The sequence below is a fragment of the Wolffia australiana genome, chromosome 16 (genome assembly GCF_029677425.1).
Source record: "Wolffia australiana isolate 7733 chromosome 16, ASM2967742v1".
NCBI classification, from domain to species: Eukaryota; Viridiplantae; Streptophyta; class Magnoliopsida; order Alismatales; family Araceae; genus Wolffia; species Wolffia australiana.
Window position 1 is genome coordinate 8,763,960 of NC_135850.1, and position 10,618 is coordinate 8,774,577.

General features: G+C 51.6%; 1 protein-coding gene across 1 annotated transcript; it reads left to right on the plus strand.

Moving 5' to 3' along the window:
- Window positions 1-548: 548 nt before the first annotated feature.
- On the plus strand, window positions 549-899 carry LOC144713506 (uncharacterized). Its single transcript, XM_078588099.1, has one exon. It carries the CDS (start codon window positions 549-551, stop codon window positions 897-899), a length of 351 nt encoding a protein of 116 aa, XP_078444225.1.
- The last annotated feature ends 9,719 nt before the right edge of the window (window positions 900-10,618 follow it).

Below are 10,618 nucleotides of genomic sequence, written 5' to 3' on the forward strand. Positions count from 1 at the left end.
TAGGACTCGTCACCTTCTACAGGAGATTCGTGCCGGGCTTCAGCGGTGTCACGGCACCCCTCACGGACCTCCTCAAGAAGGAGCACTTCGAGTGGACCACCGCAGCAGATCACGCCTTCGAGCTAGTGAAGAAGCTTATGACAGAGGCACCGGTACTCCGATTACCCGGCTTTGCAAAAGTCTTCGAGGTGTCGTGCGACGCCTCAGCCGTTGGGATAGGGGGAGTCCTCAGTCAGGAAGGACATCCCATCGAGTATTTCAGCGAGAAGCTGAATGACACGCGCCGGCAATACGATAACTATGACCGAGAATTCTACGCCCTAGTGCAATCGTTGCGCCACTAGCGCCACTACCTCCTCCCGAAGGAGTTCGTTCTCTTCTCGGACCACAGTGCGCTGTGCCACCTTCACGATCAGCGCAAGGTCAGTGATCGTCATGCGCGTTGGATCGCGTATTTACAGGACTTTACATTTGTCGTTCGGCATAAGAAGGGCAAGGAGAACGTAGTAGCCGATGCCATGAGTAGGAGACCCCTAGTACTGAATGTGATGAGGACTCAAGTCCTCGGGTTTGAGCAGCTACGCGAGGGTTACAGCGATTGTCCCGACTTTGGAAAAATCTTCGCGCAGGTCCACGACAGCACCATCCTGAAATCCCGGGATTACTACCTCAACGACGGGTACCTCTTCCACGGCAAGAGGCTATGCATACCCCAGACATCCCTCCGAGATTTCCTATTATGGGAAACGCACGCTTACGGCTTGAGCGGACACTTCAACATCAACAAGACGATCCAGGAGATGGAGCATCGATTCTTTTTGGCTGTCCATGAAGCGAGATGTGGGGAAAATCATTTCTTTCAATGCTCCACGTGTAGGAGGGCGAAGATGACAAAGTAGAACACGAGCCTCTACACGCCCCTACCCGTTCCCGACAGGCCATGGGAGAACGTCAGCATAGATTTTGTCTTAGGTTTACCTAAGACCTTGAGAAACCATGATTCCATCATGGTTGTCGTCGACCGCTTCTCGAAGATGGCGCACTTCGTGCCATGTTCGAAAGCATCCGACGCATCTAGAGTCGCTCGGCTCTTCTTCGATCACGTGGTCAGGTTACACGGCGTACCTACGACCATTGTCTCTGATCGAGACGTGAAGTTTACAAGCTACTTCTGGAAGACTCTATGGGTTCTCATGGGGACCCAACTGAAGTTTTCCACCGTGTATCATCCTCAGACGGATGGTCAGACGGAGGTTACCAACCGTAGTCTGGGTAACCTCCTTAGATCACTAGTGGGTGAAAACCTTAGGACGTGGGATCAAGTCCTACCCCGCGCTGAATTCGCCTTCAACCACTCGGTGAACCGCACAACGGGAAAGGCCCTGTTCGAGATAGTGTACGGTCAACTTCCTAGGAAGCCCATTGACCTTCTTCCCTTAGATTCATGTAGTAAAATTTCTAACGACGCATATGATTTTGCAAACAAACTTAGGAGCATACATGAGCATATTCATTCACGCATATCATCCCTCAATGAGCAATACAAGGCTGCCGCTGACAAGGGACGTTGACGTAGGACGACTATGGGATGGACGATTTAGGGCGGATGACGAGGCTATGGGTAGGAATGGGTAAGGGATAAAACAATCCACAGAAATCACGGTCGATTCTCGGACTTAAAACCGATGAAATCTGGTGATGCAGCTCCGACCCTTATCGAGGGCGGGAGTACTGTCTTCCCCCACCGCGACGATGCCTAAGCACCGAAATCAATACCTCGAATTCACGTCGCGAAGAAACACTCGAGAAAAGGAGAGAAGAAGAGGAAATCCAGGTCTAATTCTAACGGCGGTGGAAACTTCCCGAGAAAATACTGAGCGGAGAACACGTCGACACCACAGGGTTCAGGTATACCTCAGCACCGCAGTGCGTGTAGAGGCTGCAGGTAATTCTGCTCGTGGCGACGAAGGCGGCGTGATACTGGAACGGGCGCTCCGGGCGTTGTCCGGCCCTAGTTGACGTTATGAAGCGGGGACGCCGGGTCGGGCGCGACGAACTCCCGCGCGCGGCGCGCGAAGTGCGTGGAGCGCACCGGCGCGCGCAGCGCTTGAGGCGCCGCCGACGGCGCAGCGCAGCGCCGCGCGTCGCGGCGTGCGGAGGTGCGGTGCGCGGGATGGCAGCGGTGGCGTGCGGTCGCGGCGTGTGACGCGCGGCTGCGCGCGTGGCGGTGATGACGACAGCGGCGGCGCGCGCCGCGGCGGCGGCGGCGGCGGCAGCGATGACGGCGATGACGGCGGCGGGAAGGTTAGGGCAAGATAAGAGGGTAGGGCAATCCTCCATGAAGAGTTAGAAAGAAAACTCAATTCTTGAATTATGATTGCCTAATGAGTTCTTGAAAGAAATGACCTTATATAGGCCTTGGAAAGAGAAAATAACTAGAAAATAAGACACGCAAGGGAAAAGCGTGCATCACGTCACGCCAAAGGGCAGTTGTGGATCTGCCTTTGCCGTGCGTGTCATGACGCCGCGTGGAGACGCGTGCGCGGGTGGTGACGTGGCGGGCGGCGGTTGTGGCATGTTGACTTCTTCGTTGACTCCTGTTGACCGAGGTGGGTTGACTTTTGGTGACTTCATCTTTGGATCCGTAACGCCTGTGTTGACCCGACTGCCTGCGGTGACGTGTCGGGCTGATGCATTGGCGTCCTCGCCATCAATTCCCGGTGCGAAGAACTCGACTCTGTCGAGTAAGCAGCTGAGCTCCAGGGCCTGACCAAGTCTGGGCGCAGCGAGCCAAGTCGTCCTCCGTGATCCACGTGTCCTCCATCGACGCTTTGCCCTGCCAACGAACAAGAAACTTCCGCACCATTCCACCTTTGGTGACGGTGATTACTTTCTGCATTTCCTCGATGATTTCATGCCAGTCAGAAGGTAGAGGCGGAGTGGACAAGTCAAACTCGCTCACCAGAAAGTCCGCGGGTAGAACATGGCTATCAGACGAAGGAGGTGGGGCTTTAAAGGCAACTAAATCTGAGATATTGAAAGTAGTGCTTATTCCCCACGAAGAGGGTATGTCAACGGCATAGGCATTTTCCCCAACTCGTTTGAGGATCGGAAACGGCCCGGCACTACGAGCATGAAGCTTAGTAGCCCGCTTGGAAGAAAATCTCTCCGGCCTAATCCGCACCATCACCATATCACCTTCTTTAAATTCACGAAAACGACGGTGCAAATCTGCGGATTGTTTATATGAGGCATTACTATGGGTGATGCGTGTACGGATTTCCTCATGCAGACTTCTAATATGATGCGCAAATTCATGACCGTCATCTGAGACTCTAGCATGCGGTAACATTGGTATGAGGTCGGTGGTGGTACGGGGAAGGTGACCATGCACTAGTTCAAATGGACTCATACCGGTAGTACAGTTGACTGATGCGTTATAAGCAAATTCGGCACGCGGAATGACAGAATCCCAAGACTTGAGGTTGTCTCCTACCAATGATCGTAATAGGTTGCCGAGGCTCCTATTAACGACCTCGGTCTGTCCATCAGTTTGGGGCGGAAAGCTGTAGAGCATTTAAGCTTTGTTCCCAAAAGATGCCAAAGAGTCTTCCAAAAGTAGCTAGTGAATCGGACATCTCTGTCTGACACTATGCTCTTTGGAAGTCCATGGAGACGAACTACTTCATTGAAAAACAATTGAGCAACATGAGAAGCATCAGACGTTTTAAAACAAGGAATAAAATGAGCCATTTTTGAAACGATCCACAACCACCATGATGGAATCATGGCGCTTGTTCGCCCTTGGAAGCCCTAGCACAAAGTCGATGCTCACATCCTCCCACGGTTTTTGAGGAACTGGTAATGGAGTGTAGAGCCCAGTATTCTGCTTGACCTGTTTGGCGAGAGCACACACCGACTGGGACACTATATTAGCTACGTCTCGCAAGGGAGGGCCAGTAGAATCGATGCTCAACCATTGCGATGGTTTTGTCTCTCCCAAAATGACCACTAAGGCCTCCAGCATGTGTTTCCCATACGAGAAAGTCCCTAAGAGAGGAGCGTGGGATGCAAAGGCGTCGATCATAAAATAAGAATCCGTTTTCTAAGAGATAGTCTTGGTTAGCAGAATTCGGGTTCTTGCCTAAAGTCAGCAAAATGGGAGCAAAATCAGGGCAATCAGGGTACAGGTCCTTCATGTGATCAAATCCAATAACCTCAACCTTCATAACATTCAGCAAATGGACCCTTCGACTCAAAGCATCCGCGACTCGGTTCTCTACACCCTCTTGTGTTTGAGGACAAAGGTATATGATTGAATAAACTCAACCCATTTAATGCATGAATTTAACTTCTGCTGGGATTGGAGATACTTAAGGGCTTCGTGATCAGAGTAGAGGACAAATTCTTTGGAGAGTAGGTAATGACGCCAATGACGTAAAGATTGGACGATCGCATAAAATTCTTTGTCATAGGTAGAATATTTGAGCTTAGCATCATTTAACTTTTCACTAAAGAAGGCGATGGGATGATTCTCCTGACTCAGGACCCCACCAATTCCTAATCCCGATGCATCACAAGCAACCTCAAATACTTTATCAAAATCAGGTAGTCGAAGAATTGGGGCTTGAGTCATTCTCGCTTGATCTCCTCAAAGGATCTTTGAGCTTCTATAGTCCATTCAAAATGAGTTCCCTTAAGACATTCAGTCAGGGTGCCATGATGGTGCTAAAGTTGGATATGAAGGCGATAGAACGTTGCTAGACCATGAAAACTACGAACATCATGCACACTTCTAGGTGTTGGCCACTGGGTGATGGCATCAATTTTGGCCGGATCGACGGATACACCTTGACCAGAGAGGATGAAACCTAAGAAAGAAACATGACTAACAAGGAAAGAACATTTTTTTGGGTGAGCGTACAACTGCTCGGTTTTTAAGACTTCACAAACTAAAGCGAATGTGTTGGAGATGATCTGGTGTGGATCTGCTATAGATAAGGATATCATCAAAATAAACAACCACAAAATTTCCTATGAACGGTCTGAGTATGTGGTTCATCAATCGCTGAAAAGTGCTAGGTGCATTGGACAACCCAAAGGGCATAACCTTCCACTCATAAAGTCCATCTTTGATCTTAAAGGCTGTTTTCCATTCGTCTCCCGGTCGGATCTGAACTTGGTGATAACCGCTCTTAAGATCAATTTTGGAGAAAACTGTCGAACCTGCCATCATATCAAACATATCGTCGATGCGAGGAATGGGAAATCTATACTTGACAATAATCTTGTTGATGGCTCTACTATCGATGCACATGCGCCAACTCCGTCCTTTTTGGGAGCTAGTAGTGCTGGGACGGCACAAGGACTGAGGCTCTCTTGAATGAATCCCTTGTCCAAGAGGTCTTGGACTTGACGTTGGAGTTCCTTGTACTGCGTGGGATCCATACGGTAGTGGGGAAGGTTGGGTAACGATGACCCCGGAACAAAGTCAATAGCGTGCTGAATATCGCGCATTGGAGGTAAGTCATTGGGTAAATCATTGGGGAAAACACTAGCGAACTCCTCAAGAAGCTGAGAGACCTCATGGGGTGGAGTAGAGGAGTCCTCGGAGGAGTGATCAGGAATCATGGCTAAACACATAGTCATTTCACTATCAAGCTCTTTTTGAAATTGGGATCCACTAATAACACACAAGCCTATGGAAGTAGATTTCGAGACGGCCCTTTGCGGGTTATGAGTGTAGGGATGCCATGTGATTTTATTGCCCTGATGGATGAAAGAACAAGTATTACTCCGACCATAGAGGTGTACATCGTTATCATACAGCCAAGGGCGGCCAAGGATAATGCTGCCCACCTTCATGGGTAGAACATCGCATAAAATCTCATCTTCATAGGATTGGACCTTCAAGGGGAGACGGCATTGGTTTTTCACAGGGATAGAGGTAGCATCAATCCACGAAACAAAGTAGGGGTGAGGGTGATCAGTCAACGGTAGTCCCAAACGCGAAGTCATAACGTCGGAGACGACGTTAATACAGCTACCACTATCTACAATTGTCTTACACATCTTATCACCAATTTTGAAATACGTGTAAAATATGGACGTCCTCAATGCAGGGTTGTCAGTAGTAGGTTGAGTAAGATTGCAACAGACAATTCCTCTAACTGATGTAGATGGGTCATGACGAGGAAGAGATGGGGGGCAATCTGTGATGCCAATAAAGCTCACTAATCCATCATCAAGCACAAAATCATCAACAACATGGCTCTCTACTCTATATTCCTCTTCCTCTAAGGATGGCTCATCTAAGGTAGGCTCGCTTTCGAAGGGTTCCTGTCCAATGTGCAAGGCTCGAGAGGGGCATTGGGAAGCTCTATGACCTCGACCTTGGCATTTAAAACAAGTCAAGCCAGAAGGACCGAGTTGTGAAGAGTTGGATTGAGGAGGGGCCCTTGCGGTGGACTCGAGGGACGGTGAGCTACGAGTTGTCGGGGTAGGAAATGATTGAGTCGGAGCGGCGGGACGGTGTTCGGATGGAGTGCAGGTAGGGGTAGGAGCCCGGGGAGCTGGAAGTGGCGGAGCTGAGAGGAGGTGGTGGTGGTGCTGGAAGAGCTAAGGGAGGTTGACGCTGGATTGCACGGTTGGCATAAGGAGTAGATAAAGGGGGCCGTCGGTGAGAGCAGGCGATGATACACAGGAGAATGATGTAAGTTCTGACACAGCTCTAGGTCTTCTACGATCTGGTAGGCCTGCTCTAACGTAGTGGCTTTACGGACTAGAAGTTCCGTCTCAAGGTGCAGGTTGAGACCTGTCCAGCGAGAAATAACAACGGGGTTCTCCTCAACACGACACCTCATGTAAAACTCCTCAAATTGGGTGATGTACTGAAACCGGACGTCTACCCTGTTGTAGTTTATGCCATTGGTCTAAGAGGTTGTCTAAGTAAGCTAGTGGTACATATTTTCTCTGAGTTTGTCCTTCATTTGAGGCCAAGTATCGATGGGCGCTCACGGCGTTATAAATCGAAAATTCAAGGTTTTCCCAAAAGATTTTGGCTTGTCCTCCTAATCTCATCTCGGCATCTGGACTTTCTGCCACTCTAACATATTGTACCACTTGAAATAGCTATTCAATTTTGACTCCCAATCGAGATAGTCTTTAGGGTCTCTAGATCCCTCGTAGTATGGGACATCGACTTTGACGCTACGTTGAATCTGCTGCCAGTCGTTGTCGTGATCCGCACGACGGTGATCGCGAGGAGGAACCACCACTTCGGGTGGAAAAGGATCGTTCCTGTCGGACGACTCCGTTCCACCCGCGATGTCTATCATCAGGCGGATAAGGATCATTCCGAGGGGATGATTCCTATCTGGCTCTGGGATCCTCTCCTCCGGTGGATGGTAATCGTCTCGTAGTGGACGATTTCCATCGTGCACCGGGGCTCTCTCCAAGGGAGGGTAGGGATCGTTCCGCAAAGGATGATTCTTATCCTGGCTTGGGGTCCTAGGGTTCGGTGGATAGTAATCGTCGCGACGATTCCTATCACGAACTGGAGTACGGTATCCGGAGGAATCATATCGCCATGTTCGAGACGGTTCTGGTTTCGACTTCCGGATCTATCATCGGACGTATAGGATCATCAACGTAACGATGATTCCTATCACGATCTCGAGCTCTAGGATCAGGTGGGTAGTGGTTCTCACGATCACGCGAAACGATCCGGCCTCTATTTTCGAGTTGTTGAGTTCGGTCGCTCACCGCGTCGATCGAACTACTTAGACGGTTGTCCATGTTGGTCATTCGTGTATTCATATCACGAAAACCATTATGGAAAGCGCCTAGTATACGATCAACGCCCAGGCGAAGAGGGCGGTGGAGTGGGTGACGCCAACTCATGGATAGGGCTGACACCTCACGACCGTCTTGGGGTTGGTCTGTCATCGGAGCGGGAACTCGTTTGCCTGAACGCAAATGCATGCAAGGGGACTGACAAATGATGAATGAAGACGTCTACGTTGGCGGAAATGGCTGGGCGACAGGTTAGGCTCTGATACCAATTTGACGTAGGACGACTATGGGATGGACGATTTAGGGCGGATGACGAGGCTATGGGTAGGAATGGGTAAGGGATAAAACAATCCATAGAAATCACGGTCGATTCTCGGACTTAAAACCGATGAAATCTGGTGATGCAGCTCCGACTTTATCGAGGCGGAGTACTGTCTTCCCCCACCGCGACGATGCCTAAGCACCGAAATCAATACCTCGAATTCACGTCGCGAAGAAACACTCGAGAAAAGGAGAGAAGAAGAGGAAATCCAGGTCTAATTCTGACGGCGGTGGAAACTTCCCGAGAAAATACTGAGCGGAGAACACGTCGACACCACAGGGTTCAGGTATACCTCAGCACCGCAGTGCGTGTAGAGGCTGCAGGTAATTCTGCTCGTGGCGACGAAGCGGCGTGATATCGAACGGGCGCTCGGCGTTGTCCGCCCTGGTTGACGCGTTATGAAGCGGGACACCGGGTGGGCGCGACGAACTCCGCGCGCGGCGCGCGCGCGGTGCGCGAGCGCACCTGAAGGCCGCGAGCGCCGCGCTTGAGGCGCCGACGGCAGTGCGCGCCGCTGCGCGCTGGCGTAGGAGGCGCACGGCGGCGCGGGATGGCACGCGTGGCGTGGCGGTCGCGGCGGTGATCAGCGCGTTGCGCAGCGGTGATGACGACGGCGGCGATGACGACGGCGACGACGGGGAAGGTTAGGGCAAGATAAGGGGTAGGGCAATCCTCCATGAAGAGTTAGAAAGAAAACTCAATTCTTGAATTATGATTGCCTAATGAGTTCTTGAAAGAAATGACCTTATATAGGCCTTGGAGGAAAGAGAAAATAACTAGAAAATAAGATACGCAAGGGAAAACGTGCATCACATCACGCCAAAGGGCAGTTGTGGATCTGCCTTTGCCGTCGTGTCATGACGCGCGTGGAGACGTGCGCGGGTGGTGACGTGGCGGACGACGGTTGTGGCGTGTTGACTTCTTCGTTGACTCCTGTTGACCGAGGTGGGTTGACTTCTGTTGACTTCATCTTTGGATCCGTAACGTCTGTGTTGACCCCGACTGCCTGCGGTGACGTGTCCCGGGCTGATGCATTGGCGTCCTCGCCATCAGACGTAGGTCCAGTATATTCTCTGAGGGCGACCTAGTGATAGTTAGATTGAGGCCTGAGAGACATTCTCCAAGGGTCGCTACGAAGCTTCATGCTCGTAGTGCCGGGCCTTTCTGAGTAGCCCAACGGATCAACGACAATGCATATGTCGTGAGTATTCCTCCTAGCTGGGGAATTAGTTCTACCTTCAACGTCTGTGATTTGGTCCGATATCATCCCTTGCCACCTACCGAAGAGCCTCACAGCCACTCAAAGCTTGATAGTGAAGTGAGTGAGAGCACACATACTCCTTTTACCCTACCTACTCGTATGCGGCAAGAAAGGATAGAAACAGTACTGCATAAAGTAATTAACGCTGTAGGGTATCGAGTGGAACGCATGTTTCTGGTGCACTGGCAGGGATGCACGACGTCAGACGAGACGTGGATCACAAAGGAAGACCTGCGGCAACATCGACCCGACCTGCTCCAGCCCATCAGTGACATCTTGGCGGCTAGCTCGCCGGAGTTGAGCTCTTCTCGGCCCGGGAGGATGATGGGGGACCATCATGTAGACACCGACACAGGAGATGTTCGACCGCTCCGAGCCGCTCGTGCCGACGTCCGTGACCCAGAGTTCAAGTACCCCAAGTAAGTTTTATTGTTATTTATCGAAAAGTGTTAATTTTGGACCGGGTCGTGTATTGGACTGGTCCCGATTTTGATGTTTTGTTCGTTCTCATGTAAAGAGGAGGGCCACGTCACGTGACAGACCCTCCCCTTAGCCTCGTCTCTTGGCACCCTCCCTTCCCCTCCTATATAAAGGGGAGGCATGCCCAAGGACTGCTTTAGTGAATCTTTTGGAAAACCAACCTTTTGCATTGTGTCAATTCCCGTTCTATATTATGAGTTAGGAAATAGCAAGGTGTCTTCTTCTTCCTCTGGTCTGCTACCAGGGGTCTATTCATCTTCCCCTGCCAGATCTAGTGCCAGGTCCGTCCCCGTCTTCTTCCGTGGTCTCTCTCGTCTGGCCCAAGGAGATCTCGGTTCGCCCCTACACCTGGACCCATTTGCCGCCCGCTGGTATGGCTTGACGGCTCTAGGAGCGCCGCCCGCTGAACCCGACGACCTCGCCGGCCGGATACCGCCGGTTCGAGCCACGGACATCGCCATCAGCCGCCCTGTTTCCCCTTCTGGAACTTCATCGCCACTCGGACGCCTTCGCCGCCCAAGAAGTGATGCCATCTGCTCCCCGCGCCTTAGTACGTCCGCTGCGACTAGGGACTACTCCGCCGTTTCGTGGGTACCCGCCGGTCAACACCGGCGTTTGGCACTGTCCCGCGCGCTCGCGCGCAATCCCCAACCGTCGCCGTCGACGCTCCTGCGCGTGCTAGCACGCGCCCTGTAGCTGCGCCTCGCCCGCCCGACAACGCGAGCGCTCGCGACCGCGTACCCTGTCACCGCACCCTAGTG